Source organism: Clarias gariepinus, chromosome 25, assembly GCF_024256425.1.
Source record: "Clarias gariepinus isolate MV-2021 ecotype Netherlands chromosome 25, CGAR_prim_01v2, whole genome shotgun sequence".
NCBI lineage: Eukaryota > Metazoa > Chordata > Actinopteri > Siluriformes > Clariidae > Clarias > Clarias gariepinus.
This window is the reverse complement of record NC_071124.1, coordinates 675,590-702,197: the sequence shown is the minus strand read 5'-3', so window position 1 is coordinate 702,197 and position 26,608 is coordinate 675,590. Positions and strand designations below refer to the sequence as shown.

The window sequence follows — 26,608 nt, the reverse complement described above, 5'->3', positions numbered from 1 at the left end:
TGATTCAGGAATTTTGTAAATCTAAAACAAAGGCTATTTTGTTTATTATTTTGGGATTGTCAACCTCTGAAGATGGAACCCTTACCTTTTGCCCAGAAAAAAAAAAAAATTCCTAATCTCTCTAGTAGTGAGACTCTTTCACTCACTTTTTGCTACGATACAAATCTACAACAGCGAACAAATCATCTTTGCGGCAAATATCCAATTGCTGTGCTGATGGCTGGATCACAAATTGATCTAATTTCAAATTTAGAAGTCATTTCCAATTCCCTCCTCCTTTTTGTCTTTGAGTTTGCTTAGTGGTTTTCATTTTAAGGAGGAGGTAATTGGAAATGACTTCTAAATTTGAATAGAATTTTCAATAGAAAGTGTTACCATTTCAATAGAAAGTGTGTTACCATTTTCAGAGCAGTCAAGCTGTGGTTCGAGTGTATTGTTGCAAGGCCTTGGTTTGTCAGTAGTTAAAGTTCCTCTGCACAATGTACATTTGGGCTCTGGTATTGTGTCGGGGAAAGTTAAACTGGCTGTTCGTGCAGAGTTGCCAGTTAAAAGTGTAAGGCTTATATTGGGAAATTACTTGGCTGGTGACAAAGTTTTTTGTTTACCAGAAGTGGTAGATGTTCCCGGTTGCGTACGATGGTCATGACGATTTGCAGGAAGAATTTACGAACGTCTTTAGCACATGTGTAGTAACTCGAGCACAGACTCAAAAGTGTAAAGTCACTGTCGACCTGTCAGAACCCTTTTTGCAAGAGAATAATTCCAAGAAATCTGATATAGTAGAACTTAAACTGTATGCACTTCCCAATGTTGATTTACCATGTAAGCGAGCTACGTTAATTGAGGCACAACGTACCGATCAAACTCTCTCTCATTGTTTTGCAGCAGCTGTCGAGCAGACCATTTTGACAGAACACCCCGTTGCCTATTTTGTTGAAGAGGGCGTGCTGATGTGCAGGTGGTCGCCAAATCATGGGCCAGGGGCAGCTCAGTGGTTAAGGCATTGGACTACGGTTCGGAAGATCCCAGGTTCAAACCCCACAACCACCAAGTTGCCACTGTTGGGCCCTTGAGCAAGGCCCTTAACCCTCAACTGCTCAGATGTGTAATGAGATAATAAAAATGTAAGTCGCTCTGGATAAGAGCGTCTGCCAAATGCCTAAATGTAAATGTCAAAGATGACTGGGGCACTGTTTTTCAGGTAGTGGTTCCAAAACCTTTTAGAGAACAAGTGTTGAGTGTAGCACATGACCATGAACTTTCTGGCCATGTAGGTATTCGAAAGATGTACGATTATTTATTGAAGAATTTCTTTTGGCCATCAATGAAATCTGATGTAGCAAAATTATGTAAATCGTGCTATCCTTGCCAAATGGCTGGCAAACCCAACCAGGTGATTTCCCCCAGCCCCATTGAAACTGATACCAGTGATTGGTGAACATTTCGAGCGGATTATAATTGACTGTGTTGGGCCATTGCCTAAAACAAAATCTGGAAATTAAATGTGTGCATCTACTAGATATCCTAAAGCGATTCCTCTCTGTTCACTTAAAGCTCATGCGGTTGTGAAGGCGATCATTAAATTTTTTACGATTTTTGGAGTGCCTAAATGCATTCAGTCGGATCAAGTAACCAACTTCATGTCTAAAGTGTTTGCTAAGGCCATGAAAAAGTTAAACATCAGGCTTCGAATATCTACTACGTTTCATCCTCAGTCACAAGGTGCACTTGAACAATTCCGCCAAACACTTAAGTATGTGTTCCGAACTTTTTGCGTAGAACAACCAAGGGAATGGGATGAGGAAATTTCCCTTCTGTTGTTTACCATTCAAACCACAACTCAAGCGTCGCTCGGATTCAGTCAGTCAGAGCTGATCTTTGGACACACGGTGCGCGGTACTTTGGAAATTTTGCAGGAGCAAATGTTGTCACTTACTCACCAAGCCCCCGTGAAAGACACCCCAAAATATGTTAGTTCTTTTCGCGAAAAGCTACACAAAATGTGAAAACTGGCATCGCTTGACTCGGCACAAGACCAAATGAAATTTTGTTATGATCAAAAAGATGTCCAACATTCATTTTGTGTCGGAGATAAAGTTTTAGTCTTACTAACTGTGCCTGGTGCAGTACTGAAAGCTAAATTCGCTGGTCCCTATGAAATTAGCGAAAAATTGAGTGATACTAATTATGTTGTTTTCATTCCTGAGCGTAGGAAGAAGTCACGGGTGTGTCATGTCAATATGCTCAAAGCATATGTGACCCATCACAATTCTGTGAAGAAGCATCCTGTTGTCACTGTTGCAGCAGCAGTTGTGTCCCTTGCAGAATACTCACCAGTAAAAAAACTAAAAAAAACTAAAATCACAGGACTTAATGACTACAGACCAGTCGCCCTAACATCTGTGGTCATGAAGTCATTTGAAAGACTGGTGTTGGCCTATCTGACATCACAGGACCCTTACTGGACCCCCTGCAGTTTGTCTATAGAGCAAACAGGTCTGTTGATGATGCAGTCAACATGGGACTGCACTTCATCCTTCAACATCTGAAAAAACCAGGGGCTTATGCAAGGGTCTTGTTTATAGACTTTTCATCAGCTTTTTATACGATCATCCCAGTACTGCTTCAGACCAAACTAAACCAGCTCTCTGTTCCTAGCTCTATCTGTCACTCGATCACCAGCTTTCTGACAGACAGGCAGCATCCAGTGAGACTGGGGGAATTCATGTCCAACAGCCACACCACCAATACTGGAGCCCCTCAGGGATGCGTTCTCTCCCCACCAATGACTGCACCTCTACAGACCCCACTGTCAAGCTCCTGAAATTTGCAGATGACACCACAATCATCGGCCTCATTCAGGACGGTGACGAGTCTGCATACAGAAGTCAGGTCGAGCAGCTGGCTGTCTGGTGCAGTCTCAACAACCTGGAGCTGAACACGCTCAAAACAGTGGAGATGATTGTGGACTTCAGGAGGAACCTACCTGCACTTCCCCCACTCACCATCATGAACAGCACTGTGACAGCAGTGGAGTCATTCCTGTTCCTGGGCACGACCATCTCTCAGGACCTGAAGTGGGACATTCACATTGACTCCATTGTTAAAAAGGCCCACCAGAGGTTGTATTTCCTTCGCCAGCTGAAGAAGTTTAACCTGCCACAGGAGCTGCTCACACAGTTCTACTTAGCCGTCATTGAATCCGTCCTGTGCACTTCAATAACTGTCTGGTTTGGCTCAGCTACGAAAACAGACATCAGAAGACTACAAATGACGGTTCGGACTGCTGAAAGAATTATTGGCACTGCCCTGCCCACGCCACAAGAACTGTATACATCCAGAGTGAGGAAAAGGGCTCGGAATATCACTTTGAACCCCTCACACCCAGGCCACCTTTTATTTGAACTTTGGCCACCGGGTCGACGCTATAGAGCACCAAACACCAGGACAGTCAGGCACAAAAACAGTTTTTTTTCCCCAGGCAATCTCCTTCATGAACAGTTAAACATCAACTGTCAAGAAATATATGTGCAATATTGTGTACAGTACCACAGTGCAATATACTGTATAATACCACAGATTTCAGATACTTTTTTTAAATAAGTTATATAAATATCTCACACCCTACATTTGATGTCAAACTTTTTTTTTATTTTTTTGTGTCATGCTGTTTTGTCTTGTCATTTGTTTTCTGTTTTGGAAGCTCTGTCACTAAAACAAATTCCTTGTACGTGCAAGCGTACTTGGCAATAAAACTTTTCTGATTCTGATTCTGAGAAAATGATGATTTGATGATGAATTGTGCCACATTCACTACTGACTCAGAAACCTTGTCGAATCTTACTTTCAAGTTATCTCACCTATCAGTTTCTGACAAAGCTGATATTAGAAACTTGGTTCGGAGTTATCATACCTTGTTTGGTGATTTTCCTTCAATGACACAAGTGTTAACGCACAACAATGTCAGTTCACATGAGCCTAATAAACAAAATGCGTATTGGGTAAATCCAGTTAAGAGAGAACTTATGAGACAGGAAACACAGTATTTACTTGAACATAATTTGGCTGTCGCGAGTTCTAGTCCTTGGTGTTCTCCATGTCTTATCATGCTCAAATTAGACAAGTCATCACGATTTTGTACTGATTACAGGAAGGTAAAATCGGTTACAAAAGCTGATTCTTTTCCCAAATGTATGTGAATCCAAATATGGAAAGCACTTTTAAACTTAATAATCTGAGGTTTTGTCCAGAGATGTTTCGCCACATTTCAGCAACTAATGATGACTGCTGCGCGGTTTGGCTGTGTCCTCTTGCCTGAACATCCATCAGTTCATCTTCGAGCGCACGGCGAGGCAAACCGAATGTTGCAGCCAAGTCCTTGATTTTTTCCACAAAGAAAGTGAATGGCTCTCTGATGAAATGTCCTGCATATTTTATTTTCTCAAAATCAGAAAAACGAGAGATTAATTTTTCTTGCATTTGACTGACAGTTTTAACAAATCCTTCTCTCTGTTGCATGTCCAGTACACCATCACACGCGTCATTCAGAAATTGAAAGTGAGTTAGATCACTATCTCTCTCACTAAGTTGTGCAGTGTACAGTCCTAGCTTCATTTTGAAACTCTTAACGCAGCCCAACAGGTCATCAACATGTTTTCCATCACCTTGAAGTTACAGCTTCAGCTTGTTTAGGTGAGCTGTGACGTCTGCAAGAAAAGCAACATTTGTTTTCCACTCATTGTCTCTCAAGACTGAAAATCTTTCTCCTTCGCCGATGTCATTAAGAAAGTGAACTATCTCGGGGAGTACAGCCAAAAAGCGATTCAAGACTTTCCCACGACTTAGCCATCTCACTTCACTGTGCAGAATGAGGTCTCTGTAGGCACTGTCCAGTTCGTCCAACAATGCAATAAAACGGCGGTGCATTAAAGGCAGCGCTCGAATGAAGTTGACCACCTTGACCACGGTGTCTCCATGAAGTATCCATCTACTAACTTGCTGCATAGTGCTTGCTGATGCACAATACAGTGAGATGCCAACAAGTCAGGGGATATTTTTTGCATTTCAGCAACGAGACCCTTGTGTTTTTCCGTCATTGAGGGCGCACCGTCAGTAGTGATGTAGACAACTGAGGATGCCGGTTTGTTCATGTCTTTGCATGCTTCACTAAGTGCTCTATAAATATCCTCGCCCCGTGTTCGTTTGTGTAGCGATTTCAACGTGAATAAATCTTCTGTAATCTCAAAGGTCTCTGAATTTTCTCACACATCTCACCCAAATGCAAAGCTGAGCAACGTCTCAAAAACTGAGCCAAACTGAGAGCTGAAGCAGTGGTTAGCTCAGTTTTTAATTCTGTTAGCTGTTGTTTAGTTCTGTCAAATTTTTTAGATATTTTAGAAATTCTACGAGTAACTGTCTCGTTGCTGAGCCGCAAACTTTTATCCTACGAATTATCATTACCACAAGAATCATTCTTGTTGCTCAGATCATCAAACAGACATTGTGTTTCCAGAAAACAGTTCTTAACTAGCTCCACATCACTAAATGGTTTGCTGTGTTCGGCAAGGAGCCAGGAAATTTTGAACGTTGCTAATGTCACGGCCTGAGACCCTTTTAAGCTAGCTCGCATTGTATTCTGTATTCTGAATTTCAAGACTGGTTATCTGGAAAGCTTTTTCCTGAGATCCAAGTGGATATTTCTTGTCAAAAGTTGCGTGGGTGCTATCAAAATGTCAAAATGATTCACGTCCTGTCTGCCCCTTTTTCACCAGAATATCACAACCTCAGGATGGTGTTTGGCAAATCCTGCGCTATTTCTCTTTCCCCCCACTGACCTTACAATTGTGCATAGACCTTCTTCTTCTTGGGCAAATGGACAGGTCCTTTCATCCCTGCATTGTTTATAGTGCGTAAACGAAATCACAATTAAGAACTGGTACGCCGTTTCACTGATTGCTACTGCATTTGAACTTTTCCAAAGAGCCAAGCGATTCACCAAGCTGGACCTACGCAACGCATACCACCTCATCCTTATTCGAGAGGATGACGAGTGGAAAACGTTAGTGCCTTCAACACCCCAATGGATCACTATGTATCTGGTGGTTCCATTTGGTCTGACTAACTCCAGCAGTTTTTCAGGACCTAATCAACGACGTTCTCAGGGATTTTCTGAACTCGTCTGTGTTTGTCTATCTGAACGATATCTTAATCTTTTCCTGGAATCTAGAGGAGCATCAACATACTTTCATCAGGTGCTGCAAAGATTTTTGGAGAACAATTATTCATTAAAGCCGAGAAATGTAAATTTCACACTACGTCGACCATGTTTCTCGTGTTTCCTATCAGCCCTTCAGGCATCCAGATGGAGCCCCCCGAGCAATTACAAACTGGCCTACACCCACCTCACGGCAGGAAATTCAGAGGTTCCTGGGATTTGCAAACCTTCACCGCCACTTCATCCAGGGCTACCGCTCTCTTAACAGCCTTGATGTGTCCCAAGACAAGGTTTTGTTGGAATCAGGAAACTGAGAAAGCCTTTTTGGAACTTAAGAAACGGTTTACGTCCGCCCCTATTCTCACCCTGCTGGATCCTTCACGTCAATTTGTCATGGAAGTTGATGCCTCCAGCACGGGGGTAGGAGGTGTACTCTCCCAGAGGTCTGCTCATGACAATAAGCTGCATCCCTGCTCTTTCTTTTCACACTGCTTAACTCCTGCTGAGGCAAACTATGGCTTCGGTGCCTGAGAGCTCCTAGCCATCAAGCTGGCCCTGGAGGAATGAAGACATTGGTTAGAGGGGTTGGAGGTTCTGTTTCTGGTCTGGACAGACCACAAGAACCTTGAGTATCTACAAGGTGCTTAGAGGCCCAGGCCCGGTGGTCGCTAGGTTCAACTTTACCCTCTCGTTTTGTCCTGGGTCTACGAATCCAAATCAGATGCCCTCTCCAGACAGTTCACATCCAACCAAGACTCCACCGCCTGTGACACTATCCTGCTTCCCCCCTGCTTGCTTGCAGTGGCTGAGCTAGACATAGAAACCAAGGTCAAGCAGGCCCTGCCCCATGAACCAGGGCCCAGTAACATACCCTCTAATCACCTCTTGATCCCCCCCTCTACACTCTTAAGTCCAGAAATAGAGACACAGTTCCAAGCTTTCCTGCCACTCGAACCCTGTCCCAAGTCCATTTCTGGTGGCCAACATTGAAGGAGGACATTTCCAGATTTGTGGGGGCATGCAACATCTGTGTAAGGTGCAAACACGCCAACACTGCTCCTGCAGGCCTTTTCAGACCCCTACTGATTCCAGACATTGCCCTCGACCTGCCGACAGCCCACTTCCTTCCCCTACCTTAACAGACTGCGGAACTCCTGATTCTCCATGTTGTAAGCTTCATGGCCTCCACAAGGACATTGTCTCTGATCGGGGTCCACAGTTCATCTCTCAGTTCATGAAGGCATTCTGTAAGCTCATTTGAGCCACCCTCATTCTGTTGTCAGGATTTCACCCTCAATCAACCCTCCAGCCGTTGCAGGAAGACCTGGTCTCAAGCCAGGAAAACACTGCTATGGCTTGGCAAAGCCTACAAGAAGCAAACGGATCATAGGCGCTCTCAGGCCCCTAAATACAGGATAGGGCAGAGAGTCATGCTCTCCATCCAAGATATCCCCCTTAAAATCTTCTCTCGCAAACTTTCCCCTCGTTACGCCTTTTGCTTTCCTCAATCCCACGTTCCATGTGTCCCAGCTCTGCTGCCTCGCTTCATGCCCATTAATTGCTGGATTATTGACTGTTTTGTTGCCTCGATTCTCTCGCGTTTTGTTTCATTGCTTTCACACTGCCAAGTTCATTTTGTTTTCTCATTTTCTTGCCTCTTGATTTGGATTGTCTTTTTGCTGTTTGATTTTTCTGGCTTTAATCTAGCGCTTCCTTGTTTTTGACCACAACTTTTGTTTCACGTTTTTTTTTATCCTTTCTTCGCTGCTTGATTTCCGGGTTACTGATCTTACACTCCCTGTTTTGACTACGGCTCTCAGTTTGCAATTTGGCCCCGACAATTTGCTGACTGATTCACTAGTATTTGACACTCGCTTCCATCTTTCGACCATGCCCCTGTCCATGCGTCATTTGCGCTGGAATTACCTCATTTTGCCCCACCTCATGACAGTTGGGTGAGATCTGACACATGTGAATTAAAAAGTCAACATTTACTTTAACATATGAAGTGCTTGGTTGTGTTTTATTTATGCAGGTGAATTTACAGTGACACTGTAAAAATATGCAATAAATAAGTCAGAAGTAACCTTGTGGCCAACATGCTCTGCGATGGCATCATAGAGGAGTCCATTAGCTTGTGGTCCAGTCTCATCATTGTAGTCCCCAAACCTGATTGAATGAACTGTCTCAGCCACAACCATATAACCGAATTTACCTCGATATCAAACCCTTTATCTCTAAAATCCTGGAAAAGGTAGTATCACAGCAGCTATGTTCATATCTACATAGAAATAGCATGAACGAACTGTGTCCGTCAGGATTTAGGCCTCATCACAGCACAGAGACAGCACTTGTTAAAGTAGTAAATGACCTCCTAGTGGCCTCTGATCAGGGTTGCGTTACCATACTTGTGTTACTCGACCTCAGTGCAGCTTTTGACACTATTGATCATAGTATTCTCCTTTACAGATTAGGAAATGTAGTAGGAATTAAGGAAACAGCCCTCTTATAGCTTAGATTATATTTGACTGATCGTTATCAGTTTGTAGATTTAGATGGTGACCATTCCTTATGTTCTCAAGTTGAGTTTGGTGTTTCACAGGGTCCTGTTTTAGGCCCGCTGCTTTTTTCCCTCTACATGCTTCCTCTGGGCAACATAATTCATAAACATGGTATTAGTTTTCATTGTTATGCTGATGACACACAAGTGTACGTTTCAGCAAAACCAGATGAGAAAAACCAGTTTACTAAAGTTGAGCAATGTGTGCAGGACATAAGAGATTGGATGGTAATTAATTTCTTTCTGCTTAATCCTGATAAGACAGAAGTTCTAGTCATAGGACCACAAGCAGCTAGAAGTAAGCTTTCTAAACACATTGTGATTGTAAATGGCCTTTCTGTTTCATCAAGTGCAACAGTAAAAGACCTCGGTGTGATTATAGATTCAAGCCTTTCATTTGAAGCACATGTAGATAATATTACCAGGATAGCATTCTTTCATCTCAGAAATATTGCCAGGATAAGAAATATATTGTCACCAAATGATGCAGAAAAAAAAGTTCATGCTTTTATCACGTCTAGGTTGGATTATTGTAACGCCTTACTGTCTGGTTGTTCAACAAGGTGCTTAAACAAGCTTCAATTAGTCCAAAATTCAGCAGCGAGAGTCCTCACTCGAACCAGAAGATATGAGCACATCACCCCTATCTTATCTACATTGCATTGGCTTCCTGTGAAATTTCGTATCGATTCGTATTCATATATTTTAAAATACTACTCTTGACATATAAAGCATTAAATGGTCTCGCGCTGCAGTATCTGAGTGAACTGCTAGTGTCTTACAATCCACCACGCCTACTTCGATCAAAGGATGCAGGCTGCTTGTCAGTACCACGTATTACTAAAACTACAGCAGGGGGCAGAGCTTTTTCTTACAAAGCCCCAAAGTTATGGAATAGTCTTCCAAATAGTGTTCGGGACTCAGACACAGTCTCAGTGTTTAAGTCCAGGCTAAAAACCTATTTATTTAGCCAAGCATTTTTATAAATAGATTAGCCTTAGGTAAAGGAGCAGATCTGGGGGACTCATGGACGTAGAGTATTATGGTGAACTGGTATGTTTGGATGCTGTCTTCCCCACTCTCATTGATCACTCAGGTTTGTTGACGGTGAGGTGATTGTTTGCTTTACATCTCAGGAAGCCCTCATGTCTGTGTTTACTTCTGGCTCCTCCCTTTTTAGTTATGATGTCATAGTTAGTCTTGCTGGAGTCCCTGCTTGCACTCTGCACTAAATATACATTCACTTTTTACATTGTTCGACTGTGACCATACCTAACTGACTTTTCCTCTACCTATCTCTGTTGAGCTATACATGTCGCTCCTGAGCTGCCAGTGATCCAGACCTCCTCTGCCCTCTGGACCTGTCTAACACAGCCTGTAGTCCTGCTTCTGGTTGGAAATCTCATCACATGGATGCCCCGTGTGGTCTGCCTGGGATGCGTGTAGTGACTGGGGATGGCTCCACTTTTCCATGAAGGTGGTTCTGTCCTCGACCGATGCAGACAGTTGTTCTCTGAGGACCTGTGACGTTAGTCGCTCAATAGTTCAGGACTGGAATTTCTTACAGTCTACCTGAGCCTCCAGGAACAGGCTGGACTTTATTCTTACACATCTCCTCTTATACTGAACTTCCAGTCTCACATAATATTATGCACATCAATCCCTGCTATCCGTTATCACCCAGATGAGGATGGGTTCCCTGTTGAGTCTGGTTCCTTTCAAGGTTTCTTCCTATTACCATCTCAGGGAGTTTTTCCTTGCCACTGTCACCGTCGTCCTCGGCTTGCTCATCAGGGACAATCATATCATTTTGATTCATACACATTTACACTTCATACAAATTCAATTCTTTTGATTGTGTAAATCTGCTTTGTGACAATGTAAATTGTTAAAAGCGCTATACAAATGGAATTCAATTAAATATGAAGCATTTATAAATTAAATTAAAATTGTTTTGTTTATTTTTTACTTACCGTTTTGTTGTAGGAGACCTAAAACTATCTATGTTTGCCAATTACATATTTTAAACAATATTTTAAAGAATATTTTGGATTTATAATTAGATGTGGAAGATAACTAAGTACATTTTTAATTCACTTGAATAATTTTATTAATGCATTAACTTTAACTTAACATTTCTGCATGTGTTGTGTTACCTAACCACAGCAAAGCACAGCATTTGAACCAGGAATAACGCCACCTGTTGACTATTATGCACAATTGGGTGATTTGACAATGTGTTCATTAGTGGAGCTGGTAAAAGAGTGAGAGAGATGACAAAAATCAATTACAATAATTTAAATATAAAAAAAAACACAGACAGTTAAACTAAAAACTGATTAATAAAGACTTTTCCTTTACCTGAGAGCAAGAGGAGCAGGACTTACACGGTTACCATGGTGATGACCTGTGTGTTTAAAATCAGCTAAAAATGAAAACAACAAAATCAGCTATAAAACTACAACATCAACTACAATAATAATAAGGATGATGATGATGATGATGATGAAGCCGCCTTTTGTCCAGAAGAAGATCTTTGTGTGTGAGAGCAGCTGGCTGTGTGGTGTGAAGTGTAAATGATAAAAGCAGTGTGTGAATTTGCCAATAACTAATCAGTGCTATGAGAAAGTGATGAGGTGAACAGATCCAGGTAAAGTGCTGCAGTCTTACCTGATGAGGTGCTCGCTGCTGAATGGAGTCTTAATGTTCACATCAAACCCCTTTAACACACACATGATCACGTGACACTGACATGTAAATATAATAATAAAATAATCCCTGTACATCTTCACTACAGCAGCGGTACTCTATTAAAAAAATAGATGCCAATACTAAAATCTAAATAAAAAAATATATATATTATTATTTTATTAATATTATTCAACATTAACATGTTTTAATAGTCATATTCAAGGGCAACGTGTTTAGAGGTCGTTTCCAGTATACACCACCGGGGTTCCAGGAGAAAACACAAACAAACACAAACACTGAATAAATTTGCATATGAAACGTGAGTGTGATACACACAGAGATCATGTTTTATATCTTACTGTATCATATGATTACAATAATAATAGAAAATGCATTTTTTATGAGTTTAGAGTCTATTCCAATTTTGTATATTTTCATTTATTGCATTTATAAAATACAGAAACATAATTCTTCAAAAAGCAGAATTAGAGAAGTGAGAGGGAGGAGTGTTACTGGATCTTATACCAGGATCTTGCTGTGGATAAAAACAAAGCAAAAAAAGTAACAAACACCTTCCATAGAATGTGTGTTATGGAAACGGGAGGAAAACCAGCACAAAAGAAACAATGTGTAACTGAAGCACAAGGAATAAAATGTCCAGAATATTAATTTTAGATGCACATTTTAATAAAACCTCATTTACTAAAATAATGACATAAAGGATTCCACTATTTTTTAAGGGAAAAAAGGGTCATTTACTTTAATGATTTTAATATTCTGTGAGTGTAAGAGAGAGAGTGAAAGAGATTGTATGAGCGTGTGTGTACTGTAAGTGTATCAGGGTGTATCAGTAGATGCATGTAAATCCGAGCTCCGCTAGAGTGACCAATGTTCCAGCTTAATATTCTACCTTTTACGTCCTCTTACAAAGAGTGAACGTATAACAGATAAGTATTTTTTATAACATATTTACTCAAAACGCCTGTCATATCGCTAAGTTTTAATTGTTTTGCAGCACACAGCTTCTAGCCGGCTATCCCATTAGCATCGCTAGCCTGTTAGCCCGGCTATCACAAGTTTGCCTACGCTTTTTCACACGAATTATCTCCAATTTTAAACACTATGTCGGTTGTGTCTCTGCCTCTGAGTGCAGGTGAGGATACATTGGAGCTGGAGGCCGTGTAGAAGCAGATCCGCAAACTACAGGTGAAGCTGGTCCAGCTACCATCACGGAGCGACACACACCTGTCCAAGGTAAATTCTCAGCATGACACAAATTCCAACAACCTCAACCCTTCGTGTTTTTTTGCCCAGGGCTAATGCACTACGGACGCGGCCCGCCCAGGTTTCCTTCGCCCCGGCGCCGGGATACCACAAAGCCTGGCAGCAGCAGAAGATGTGCGCCAGGCCCCGGATGAGGACCTCTCCCCCTCTGCAGCCACCCATCTTTGAGATCTCGACCCGAAATCGCTTCGCTCCTCTTCGCAAGATGGTACACGACGCACTGATCATCGGAGACTCTATTGTCCGGCACGTCCATGCTACCATGGCTGAAGGTAAGGTGCACACTTGCTGTTTACCTGGTGTTCGTGTTCTTAATTTCATTGCACAGGTGCCAGCGGCCCTGAGGGAGAACATTGGAGCTGTGGTCCTCCACGCTGGCATGAACGACACCAGGCTGAGGCAGACAGAGATCCTAAAGAAGGACTTCAGGAGCCTGGTTGAGAAGGTCTGTAGCACATCACCCACGACAAGGACCATAGTATCTGGACCGCTTCCCACATTTTAGCAAAGAATCAAGAGGTTCAGTAGATTATTTGCCCTTAATAAATGGTTAAAATCTTGGTATCAACAACAGAGATTGTTTTCTGGGAGCATCGAGGCTGTTCTCAATATACATGCTTCCCTAGGCCACTCCAGGACCTTGAAATGCCTCTTACGAAGCCACTCCTTTGTTGCCCAGACGGTGTGTTTGGGATCATTGTCATGCTGAAAGACCCAGCCACATTTTATCTTCATTGGTCTCGCTGATGGAAGAAGGTTTTCACTCAAAATCTCACGATACATGGCCCCATTTATTCTTTGCTTTACACGGATGAGTCGTCCTGGTCCCTTTGCAGAAAAACAGCCCCAAAGCATGATGTTTCACCACGTCCGAGAGTGAAATAATCCGAGCTTATATCGTTTGTGTGAACACTAGCTTTCAGAGGTTTGTAAAAAGGGGGCACCAAGAAATAAATTTATCACCAAACCCAAATTTCTTAATGACTGCAAATAAGTAACCCTATCAAAAGCTTTTTCAGCATCCAGCGAAAGTACAACCTCAGGAGATACAGATGTTAGTTTGGAATAAATTATTTTAAAATGTTTATGAGCATTACAAACAAATGCTGTCTTTTTATGAAACCAGTCCTCTTAGATCCTCTAACAGAGATGCGATTATTTTTGCCAGCACGTTTACAGCAACATTAAGCAATAATAATGGCCTACGATATGACCCTCACTGAAGGGAATCTTTTTTTTATAAAAAAAAAAAAAGGGCAGCTGAGGCTTAGTTAAAAGTAGTTGGTAATTAGCCCTGGTCTAAGGATTCATTGAACACACCGAGGAACAATGCTGCCAATTTATCATGTCTATCTATCTATATATTTTTTCTGTTCAGCTTTGTCCATAACAAACAGAACAAGACATACAGTATAATCAAAAATTCCTTATTCGTGAATGTGTGTGTGTGTGTGTGTGTGTGTGTGTGTGTGTGTGTGTGTGTGAGAGAGAGAGAGAGAGACAGAAAGAGAGACAGAGAGAGAGAACATGGTATGTATCCATAGAAATGTTTTTGACAACACTAACTCTACTATATGTGAAAGGTGATAGCTGTAACACTTATATGTATTGGAGCTGTGATACTAAGGGGCGTTTTGCTTTTTGCCAGTATAGAGTTTGACCTGTTCTTTCTTTACATTTCTGAACACAGACACACACAGAGATAATGATCATCCTCACTAAATGCAAACAGAAAAGCTGACAGAGTAACCAGACCTCTTTTGTCATGTCACAATGTGGTTGCGTGCAAAGCCCACAACTGCACACACACGCAATCACACTACTGTCCTTCTTAAGTTAGATTTTGAACATTATCTTTCACACTATAATTCCATACATTTTTGGGTGCAGCTTCTGCTCCTGGCCCTTTGTACACACGACATCACTTGTCGAACCAACAGTGCCGTGATTATACCTCTCTATCCTTTATTGAACCTGATTTATGAAGTTTGCTTGTGTTACAATTAATATATAATACTATACCCTTTGGATATTTTGGAGGGTATTATAGTATGAAATTTAAAAATCTTTACACACATGGACAAAAATAGTAGCCGAAGACTTTCTGCCTCCTTGTTGAAGGCAATCCCCAGGGATTCTATAGTTCCTCTTATGAACTCTTACTGAGCTCGAGTTTTAACTTCAGGACTTTTGTTGCAGCTGCTGTTTTAACAGGACACACTGCACCCATGCACTGTGAACAAGAAGCACTCAGGGCTGATCATCTGATATATATTTCTCATCTTTTAGTGTGCAGGTAAATCATGCCGTCAAACAGGATTGAAATGTTCTGTGTTTGCATAATGACCATCAGCCACAGTGTTGCACGTTGTACAGAACTCTATACACAAATTCGTATGAATTTCTAACAGAGACAGACAGTTTTATTATGTAAAACTCACATCCAGTTAACATGATCATGTTTATTATGTGATTATATAAATAATATGAGTTCACATGTGATTAACATAAAGAAGTACACGGTACAATCTTCTGAAAATGCACATTAATTTAACTCCAAACATCAGCTAAATGCTGTAATCATGGGGCATCAAATGAATTCTGTTCTCTGTCTGTCAATTTAGTATTCTACACACGAAAAACACACAGAAATTGGGTTTAAAACTAATTTTTAATAAGAAAAATAATAAGATTTTTAAAAAGGTGAATCGCATAATTGTGGAAGCATAAGAATCTGTTAATCTGTTCTTTAAAATGTCAGAGGGGTTAAAGAGGAGTCCTGAGAGAGAGACAGAGACTCAGCTGTGGTCTAGTCATCATACAGAAGATTCCAGGGAGAATTTTACTGTTTGGAAAGTTGTTACTCGTCACTGTTGTAGCACAGAGGGAAGGAATCATCACTGCACGCCACTGAATACCATTTCCATTGATTCTGCAATGCACAGTTGAATGGTGAAGCCCAAGGTTCTCCACTCGCCCAGTTCCTGTAAGCAGAGTTTCCTCCATCAGTCCACTGCCAGTCATCACGCAGCAGGCCGATCCAGAAGGACGTGCTGCTGTTTAACCCTTTAATCTTCACCTCTTTATTTTGCTGCTGATCTCTGATGCTGACCAGGTCAGTGTAGCGCCCCCTGCAGTAACGCTGAGCTTCATACCAGGTCTTACTCTCGAGGATTAGATGATAATTAGGAGTCTGTGATGAGGGATCTATAGAATTAAAACACGGTCTTTTATATGCTTCAAAAATTACAAATCATAAATGAAAATCAGGTCAGAAGTTACCTTGTTCATAGCACATGAAGTATTTTCTCACTGTGCACTGAAGACTTTCCCATGAACCATCAGGCTTCATAGCAGCACAGCAGCTCGATGTCCCATAATTCCCTGTCAGATTACTGAATGTTACAGGATCACCATTAGACCATTTCTCACTGAACTGACCACGATAGAGACCGATCCAGCCGCTACCCAGGTTATACAGTTCAGTGTTGTCTTCATCAGAGGACACAGTGACGAGGTCGGTTTTATTTCCTCTGCAAGCTGCCCGAGCATCAGTCTGATTCATGAGAGCAGGAATCACATGGAAGGTAGTGATGTTGCTGTGGACTGGAGAAGAAAAGACTGTGGAAGAGATTTCTCCTGTTAATGTAGCAGAACAGAGATAAAGGAGGGAAATATGATGTGAATGAATTTTATGTTTTCTATTCAGACTGAGAGAGTGTGTGCAGCTACAGAACAACGTACAGTCGGTGAAGTGACTCAGAAAACTGAAAACAGTGTAATATGAACAGCTGGAGCTTTCTTCTACTGTAATCAATAACATTTCCAATTTTAAAATTTCTTTTTGCATTACTTTTTTATAGAAATATTATGTTTTGTCTTCCAATACAATTCTTTCTATTATTTATTTTTAATTTTTATATTTAGAAATTTAGATTTGGTCTAAATTACACACACAGCACACCTAATATTTGGTTAAATGTCCCTTAGCAAGTTCCCCCTTTAGCACATGATTTTGGTCCCCAGTAACAAATTTCTGCAGAATGCTGGTTGTATATCTGATTGCTTTTTTCTTGGTGGAATTGTTCAATTAAGTGTTTTAGTGTCCTCATTGACTTTAAGCATGGTCTACATCACAGCCAGATGTGGACTGGAGAAACAATAGGCTGTGAGGTGTGTTTGGGAACATTCAGTTTTGCTGAATAATCATCCTGAAATAATCCGGCTTCTTCGTGATTAAAACACTTTGTGCAGAGCATCTGTTTCACTAACGCAGCATCGTACTGTGTGTTGCTCAATCCAGTGACTGACGACACACACATCTACTGTTAAAAAAATCCACAATTCTTTTAAATAAAACATGATTTTGTTTTGTTTGTTTTATGATGTTTTTAAAAGTTGTTTGAATAATACTTCTGTGCTTTTGTGAAGGATAAACAAACACATGAAAGATTTGAAAATAAACAAATGAAAACTGATATGACAGTTAATTCCATTATGTAAATTCAAGCAGGTAAAGTTTCAAATAAAATCGATTATTCAGGCAGAAAGTACTGGTTACACTGTAATATTTAACAACAGAACATTTAAAAGAATACAATCAAAAATCTGCAGTTTATGAAAAAGATCATGAGGGTATATACACACAGGACATGAAATTTAACTCTTTACTGGGCACCCATTAAAATAAAAAGAAATTGATTTTGTTTCAAAAATTTTATATTGCAGGTGAAGTTTCCACATACGGTTCCTCACCCATCAAGTGTGATATTTTTTTCTAAAGCATAAATATGTATATATACAATTATTAAAAAAAAAAAACAGATAAAGTTTAAGGTACATGTATTTTAACATAAAAATGTCTCAATATTCAAAACTACTTACTACGTACAAATATGTTTTTTTGTTAGAGGTTCACCGTAGAAGCCCACAGAAGTCACTAAATGTGCCTTTTTGCCCAAATAAGGGTTACAGATGTAATTTTATAAAAAAAATCATTTATTATTTTTTACCTGAGAGCACGAGGAGCAGGACTGACACGGCTACCATCATGATCGCCTGCATGTCTAACATCAAACATCAGGAAAAAAGAAACAAATCTACTATAATAATAATAATAATAATAATAATAATACGTTTGAGTTTAACCATCAGAAGGGCTGTTTGTCAGGGATCAGCCGGCTGTGTGATGAGCTAAAGTCTTACCTGATCAGATGCTCACTGCTGAATGAAATCTGAAAAAAAAAAGTGTGAATGGTGTCGAGCAGGAAATCAGATGGATGTTTCGGTCCAGTGAAAAGCACAACAGCACCACCCACGCTGGAGCTGCGGCACTGTGACACACACATATCTAACATGGTGTTAATTAAATAATTAACAGAAATTTACAGGAAGATTCTATTATAAAATCCCTGAACAAGTCTGAGTTTCCTCATGTGAATAATTCCAGTTAGTTCCCGCCTTCTTCCTTTTCATGGATATCCCCGTCTGGTTCTTTTACGTGTTTCAACCTACTGTACGTATGCTGTGGACTAAAATAAGAAGCCTTAAATTGCCTTTAATAAAGGGGATGAGTTTATAAAATGTAAATGTTTAATTAAGAAGGACAATTCATAGATTAGGTTGTTTTATGTTTTATATTTTATGACCAATAGTAAAGAAATTTTGGCCTCTATAAAAATAAAAATTAAATGTTCTTTGAATTTTAACCACATGCTTGTGTGTTTGTAAGTATGTAACATTTAACTTAACTAACTTTTTAAACAATCTGACGATAATATTCCCCCTCAAACCAACACCGCTGACTTAATGGCACCTTATTATACAAGTATAATATTATTCATTTATTTATTATACTTTATTACACACACGCACACACACAGACACACACACTGCCACATCACACATGCAGTCACAATAACCCAAGAGTCAGGACCAATGATGTACAAGCGGAGACAGCATGCAGACGAGGAGGAGACCACCGACCAGAAGAACCAGCTTTAGTCACTACACAAAACAGAAAAGAAATACAGACAAATACTTCAACCACAATCTGTAACTACAACAGGCTATAACATACAAGACAAGTGTGATCAGTTACAGCTGCTGAAAACACCACTAATGTAAAGACAAGGAAAAAAATGTCTTAGGACAATGTCAATGTCAGCTACTAATACAACAAGGAAACAGTGCACATGGTTACAGCACATATCGATCCTGCACCAGAAAGAAATAATAACTTTATTACACCAGAGGAAAAGTATAGTGGGAGTAAATGGTGCAAAAGTAAATATATAATACATCTTCAGATAAATACTACATATAAATAATCCAATATCACATGAATAGTAACAAACACAGTGTAAAGAAAATCTAATGTAAGGGCCATATTTCATTCTTGTGATTTGTTGTTATGTTTATCTTATTTCAGTTTATTAGTTAAGCATTAAGCATTAAGTATCATACTTATAATTTGTATTGTGACATCATTTCATGTGTTGTTCTGTGACATCATCCCACAGTTATGCAGTTTCATGTCTATCACGCACGTTAGTTGTAGTTGTTGTTAAGACACGGAAGGATACAGAAAGGTGTGGAGCACACAAGCCTTTGACTGTGAGACTGTAAGCTAAAAGGAATACAGTAAAATAAGTTGTTGTAACTGTAATCTATCGAAGCTACAGAACACAGCAAGCGACTTGTCGTGACTACAGTGGATTTATGCAAGAAACTGTAACAACCGTTGTTTTTGATGTTTCAAATAAACAAGAGACAAAGAAATCAACGAAAAGTCTGATGTCGTCAGTGAAACTGTGTAACTAAAGACACGCGTCAGAACTTGTGAATAACATGCACCTACATAAATAAAAGGAAGACTAGAGCCTGGCAGCAAAATATGAAGGTGTGTGTGTGTTGGGGTGGAGGGGGGTGTGGTGTCAGGATTATATATACATAAAATATATACACAACCCTGCGATAAAATTAACGCCCCATCCTGGGTGTACTGTACCCCGCCTCACGCCCTAAATCTCCTGGGAGGGGCTTCAGCGGCCCTGTACCCGGGATAAGTGGGATAGAAGATGAATGAATAAATGAATAAACACAACCAGCCAAAATATTGCAACACCCCTTCTAACTCCCTGTTCGTTCCTGATGTTTATTTCTCTCTACACTGTAAAACAATACTGAAGGCGTTTATTATCCCAAACACACAATAATCTCCTCTGAACAGTTGATATTGAGATGTTTATCTGCTCCTTCTGCTCTGTAAAGCTTCATAACGGCTCTAATCTGAGCTGCTGGTTGTTAATTGGTGATTTCTGAGGCTGGTGACTCTAAATGAACTTCTCCTCTGCAGCAGAGCTCAGGTTTGGTCTTCATGAGAGACAGTTTCATCATCATGGAGCTCGATGGGTTTTACAAACACACGCGACACAATACTGTTCTTGTAGGAACTGACTGGTGCTGTTGTTACTTAATTACTTAATGCCATATGTGCTATTTTATATAATTTAGAAAATAAATTCAAACTATTAATATAAAGTACAAATTGATTTATTGGCAAAATAGACCAAAAACAGGGGACGAGAATGGACAACACAGGAGATTTTACTTTCTCGATGAGTTTTAGCAACTAAATTTATGACTGAAATTTCTCTGAGGAGGTCAAACTCTATCACAGTCGACTTTATTAAACAGTTACTGTATATGTTAATTATTTGCTTTGTTGAAAACAGGATGTAGGATTTGTTGAGCCTGAAGTATAAACACACACGGCTCACCGGGAATACCTGGGAGTTAAAACAATATTAATTTGTCAACTTTATGGACGTTGGATCACCGCTGGTATCAGATTGTTTTTGAAGGTTACAATGACATTGATGAAATGCCATCAGACCAATGTTGCCTAAAAGACGTTGGGATAACATTGAATTAATGATCTTAACATAATGTTGCAAATATTTAATAACATTTATCTTTATTTAGCCACTAAAATGTCCATGAAATTCTCACACTGCTACTGAAAGGACAACAAAACCAGCTTAATACTCGAGATTCACTCTGTGAAGCCGGAAACTGACTTTTCATTTTAAAAAAAGCTTAATATGAAGTAAAATGACGATATTATTACTGGATGTTTAAAGGATATAAATGCAATATTGTTAGCTAAAAGGAAGTCTTTTTTTTAAAAAAGTTTGAAATGTTTGGCATGTACAGCTTGAGTGAAAGCGAGAAAGAGTGCAAAGCGTTAATGAGGAAATCACATATGCATGTCAATCTTGAAAAACTAGTTTATAAGATATGAATCATGAGATGGCGTGTCAGGATATGAATCATGAGATCAAGTGATAAAAAAACATCAGTATAATCTCTTATACTACATGTCGCTTCTAAAGGAGAGGATTAAAAGCACTTATCATTACGATGCAAAATAATTTACTAAAACATCAAGACTTTCTTGAATAACAAGGAATTAGATTTTCTATTTCATTGCGCAAACAGAATAATGTCTACGAAAACAGACACTGGGAAGCCAAGGCATAATAAGGCATCGTTAAATCTTTAGAAACAATGGTTTCTGGCGACACCTGCTGGTCAAACCGTAACAGCAACCGCATAATAACAGTGAAATCCTGAATAGTAAAATAGTTTAATTGCAGTTCTGGCCCATAGTTTAGTCAAATGTTAGTCACTCAATCAGTAGAATAATCTGCCTGTTAGGCCTGGGCACTTGGTGAGCTCTAAAACAGTGAGCTCCCTCGCCACTGAAGTGCTATTGTACCTTAAATACGGTATATTATTTACTATTATTTACGGTATATTTTTTAATAAGGCATTAATCATAGGTGTAGCGCTTGAATGATGTTCTGCCTCTTATTTTCTCTACAAGAGGAGACTGAATAATCATAATTCATGAATATCTTTGTGAGATTAATATATGTCATTTGATTTGAAGATCCACAGGAAGCAAAAAATGTAAATGCTCTTTTGCACAATATTCAATATTACTTGTTTATTTTGCACTAACTATTTTAATCCTTGCTGCTACTTACGAAACGTTTACTGTTTACTGTTTCTCCTCCCACTACCTCACCTCATCACCACAGAGTATTGTCATGTCATGTTGTCGCACTGTCACTCTGTCGATCTTGTTTGCACATTTGCACGTGCACTTTATGTCGTCGCTTCTGTATAAAAACATGAACAGTTCCCAGCTGGCCGGCTAATTAGGTGTCTAAATTACCTAGTTTTTTTTTTCTGTTAATTTATGTAGTAAATTGGTAAATTTATGTTGCATGTAGCACCTTGGTCTTGGAGGAACGTTGTTTCGTTTCACTGTGTACTAACTGTATATGGTTGTAATGACAATAAAGCCTACTTGACTTAAAGTAAGCAGAGTAAAATTCAAAGTAAAAAGGTGTGTTGATTGATTTACTGCATTAACTCCTGCACTGAGTAACACACTTGTATTGCAAACTGGCATTAACTAATAAAAATAATGGGCCATCAAATAATATTTCACTTTTTAAAACAGATTGTAATAGGAACTAATAGGACTAACAAATAGCACTACAGCTCTGTGTAAGGGACCACCACTAGAGGTCACTGTTTTGTATTTTGTAGTTTTTGTTTGCAGACTTAGTTTCCCAGAAGGCACCTCGGTCAGGTGATGCGGGTGCACACCTGAGCCAAGGTAGCTCATTAGATCATCTATAAAAAGCTGTTTAGTCTGGGACACTTAAGCATTGTTTAAAGATTACTGTCACTAGGTGGGTTTTTTTTTGTTTTGAATTTTGATTTAAGTTTTGTTTTGTTAAGATAAAAAGGCTCTAGTGTTGGCTATGTCTAATGTCTCAGTGTTTAAGTCCAGGCTAAAAACCTATTTATTTAGCCAAGCATTTTTATAAATAGATTTTCCATAGGTAAAGGAGCAGATCTGGGGGACTCATGGACGTAGAGTATTATGGTGAACTGGTATGTTTGGATGCTGTCTTCCTCACTCTCATTGATCACTCAGGTTTGTTGACGGTGAGGTGATTGTTTGCTTTACATCTCAGTTCCCCCTCATGTCTGTGTTTCCTTCTGGCTCTCCCTTTTAGTTATGATGTCATAGTTAGTCCTGCCGGAGTCTCTGCTTGCACTCTACAGTTAATATACATTCACATTATACATTGTGTGACTGTGACCATACCTAACTGCCATCTCTCCTCTTCTTCTCTTTCCCCCCCTCTTTCTCTTTCCTCTCTCCTCCTGTCCCCCCCTTTCACTCTTTCTCTCTCTCTCTGTCGAGCTACACATGTCGTTCCTGAGCTGCCAGTGATCCAGACTCCCTCTGCCCTCCGGACCTGTCTGACCCATCCTGGTGCCCCGCTTCTGGCTGAAGATCTCGTCACATGGATGCCCCGTCTGTCTCTCTGGGATGCGTCTGGTGTCTGGGGATGATTCTCTCTACCTAGAAGATGGTTCTGGCCTTGACAGGTGTTGGCAACTGTTTCTCTGGGGACTTGACAGTTCGATAGTTCATGACTGGAACTTCCTACAAGTCTACCTGGGTCTTCAATAACTACCTGGACTCCATATTAACATCAATTAACATCAGCTATTATAGCTGAACTGCCTCCCACCCTACACACTGTATAAATGCAGATCATTTACTGCTTTCTGTTTCACCCAGATGAGGATGGGTTCCCTGTTGAGTCTGGTTCCTCTCAAGGTTTCTTCCTATTACCATCTCAGGGAGTTTTTCCTTGCCACTGTCGCCCTCGGCTTGTTCACCAGGGACAAACTGACCATTTTGATTTATACACATTCACATTTCATACAAACTTAAATAATTCTTCTGATTGTGTAAAGCTGCTTTGCGGCAATGAAAATTGCTAAAAGCGCTATAGAAATAAAATTGAATTGAATTAATGTTCAGTGTGTGTCTGTTTGTGGAGTTGACTTGGTCATGTGAAGTGTGGTGTGTGTTTAATGTTTATGTAAGTATTGTTGGTTGTGTCCTCCTGTTATTTCCCTGTGTGTTTAGTTAATTATCATGTTTAGCTAACTGCCATGTCTAACTGATGGCCATTCCTCTAGCCACAGTCTCTTTGTCTCAAGCCCCTTCGTCTTTCTAGTCTTGTCTAGTCCCATTTTAGCTCCTTGCTTAGTTTGTTTATATGTCCTTAAGCCTGTGTTTCACCATAGTGCTAGGAGCCTGTGGCAGGGACTAAGGACAATAACGCACTACAAAGCACCAACTTCCGGAATGACGAACGCGGACGTGTCTCTGGCAGACGAGCTCAACACCTTCTATGCTCGCTTCGAGGTTTCAGCTAAAGATGCTAGTGATGCTAATGCTAGCGATGCTAATGGCTGCAGACCGGAAGACACTGCCAGTTCTGAAAGCGCATTCATCATCTCCGAGCATGACATGAGGAGAGCCTTCAAGAGAGTGAACACCAGGAAAGCAGCAGGACCAGACGGCATCTCAGGCCGTATTCTCAGAGCCTGCGCAGACCAGCTAGCACCTGTGTTCACTGAGATATTCAACATCTCTTTATCTCAGTCGGTGATCCCCACATGCTTTAAGGAGTTCATCATTGTTCCTGTTCCAAAGAAACCCCATCCTGTTTCTCTCAATGACTATCGCCCTGTAGCCCTCACCTCAGTAGTAATGAAGTGCATCGAGCGGCTGGTCAGAGACTTCATCATCTTTTCACTACCAGACACACTGGACCCACTACAGTTTGCATACCGTCCAAACCACTCTACAGATGCATCTCTCAATCACCTGGACACAAGAAGGGAGAATGCTGACGTCCCAATGGACTTGTTGTCCCCAGATACAAAGACACTGATCCACTTCAGCGGTCATGAGCAACATAAGGCAAACTTTCCAAGGCTCAGTAATCTAGTCAAGAAGTGTCTCTCTATTTCTACTACAAGTGCCCCATCAGAGGGTCTTTAGTGTGGGTTGAGGTGCTGTAATATGCCACAGGGCTTGTCTCGAGCCTGATCCAGTGGACAGCCCTGTATTCCCTGCTAATAACATGTAAAATGCTGTCAGGCACAGGTTTGATTTCATTTATGCAACATTTAGGCAAAATTGTTGAACTTGATTACAAAATAGTTTTTTTTCTAAATAGTTTTTAACTAATTATTTTATAAAAATGGATTTAAGTCTGCAGTTTGCACTTTACAAATCTCTTATTTTGTTACATTGCTTTATTTTACTCATATAACTAGAACTTCTTGTAAAGACATAAAGACTGGTGAAATTTCACATTTTATTAATCCCAAAAAGAGGGTCATATGTCCTTAAATTGATTACTGTTTAAATAAAATAAAAAGAAAACCTGTTGGTAAAAGTAAGTTTGCACTTTCAGTCCAAATCAGCAGTTCACATGTTTGCTTTCACTTAAATAAAAATCTATCCCTTTAATAAGGAACATTTAGATTATAGTTTTACATTAAACAAGTTTTAAAATCAAAGAAATAATTTTGTCTAAAACCAGAGGTTAAATTCATGGGACATATTGCCCAGCTCTAACTCTATTCTTTTCACGTATTATCAGGATTATATAGTTGTCAGGGATAACGTCTGGACTTTCTACTTTGACTAAGTCTTGGACATCTTTTCCCACAGTGCATCTACTATTTACTATCTCAAGTTTTTATGGCCATCACCTGTAGCTTGTTTAGTCATAAGTATAAAGAGTAATTGAGGGTCACAGTATCACAGTTCCTGGGCTACTTTATTATGTTCCACTCTTATGTAGTGTTATTGATAGTTTTGTTCATAGCACTGTCGCCTTGCACCTGCAGGGACCGGGTTCGTTTCCTGTCCAGGCTAGATTCCCGTCTCTGTGTGTGTGGAGTTTGCATGTTCTCCCCGTGCTTGGTGGGTTTCCTCCGGGTACTCCGGTTTCCTCCCACAGTCCAAAGATATTGCAGGTTAGGCTAATTGGTGTCCCCAAATTGCCCGTAGTGTAAATGTGTGTATGTGTGTGTACCCTGTGATGGATTGGCTCCCTGTCCAGGGTGTACCCCGCCTCATGCCCTAAGCCTCCTTGGAAAGGCTCAGCCCCCGCGACCATGAATACAGGATAAAGCGGTGTAGAAGATGAGTGAGTGGGTGAGTTTCTCTTCATGGTCTAGATCTTGTTTCGGTTTTTGTTTGTTTAACTTTCATTAAAGTCTTAACATCTGCTCTCATGCCTACATTCAAAAATACATGACAATAATTAGGTATTGAAGGTAAATAACTAAAACTTTATTACTGTAAAAAGATTAGGTTATAGAATCAGATAGTAGAATCAGTAGAATCATATAATTAAATGTGAAATCACTGAAAAGAAAAGACACAACATACTACAATTTTTGTTAAAGTTAATGAAATTACATTTCCTTATATTATGATAATAGTAAGAAAACAACTTTTTTATCTTAAACTAAGAGTGCTGAAAAACACTAAACTGTGCAGTGCTCTGTTCTTCCACATGGAGAGAAGCGCCTTTTATTTCAGTTTACACACGACTCGAAGTTTATCAGAGTCCATCACATAATCAGGTGCTGCGGGACAGTGAGACGGCCCAGGTCCTGTCTGTCTCTCGGAGAGACGGTTCGGTCCGAGCCCCACCCACAGAGGAGACCCCGGGGGGACACGCCTCCTCCTGAGCTCAGACTCCACCTCTTCCTGTTCAGCTTTAGAATCGATGTTGAGAATTCCAGCCCTGTTCCCTTCATTACAGTAACCCAGCGCTTCCTGCCAGCTCAGAGCCTCAGCACTCACATGGATGGAGCCTGAGAGAGACAGAAAAACCCAAAAGGAGGAGGATGGTTTAGAGTGAGATCAGAGACAGAGACTCACACCA

The 26,608-nt window shown here is 40.2% G+C and overlaps 1 protein-coding gene across 2 annotated transcripts; it reads right to left on the bottom strand.

Annotated features, from left to right (window-relative positions):
* Window positions 1–15,197: 15,197 nt before the first annotated feature.
* Window positions 15,198–17,977, bottom strand: LOC128512955 (macrophage mannose receptor 1-like). Of its 2 annotated transcripts, none has more exons than XM_053486507.1 (4): window positions 17,955–17,977; window positions 17,762–17,815; window positions 16,032–16,370; window positions 15,198–15,956 (listed from the first exon to the last, which is right to left on the bottom strand). In XM_053486507.1, exons 2-4 carry the CDS (start codon window positions 17,811–17,813, stop codon window positions 15,610–15,612), a joined length of 738 nt encoding a protein of 245 aa, XP_053342482.1. In that variant the 5' UTR covers window positions 17,814–17,815; window positions 17,955–17,977; the 3' UTR covers window positions 15,198–15,609. The 2 variants fall into 2 exon arrangements, with proteins under 2 accessions (XP_053342482.1, XP_053342481.1); XM_053486506.1 differs by having other exon boundaries at window positions 16,032–16,388; window positions 17,955–17,972.
* Between the last annotated feature and the right edge of the window lie 8,631 nt (window positions 17,978–26,608).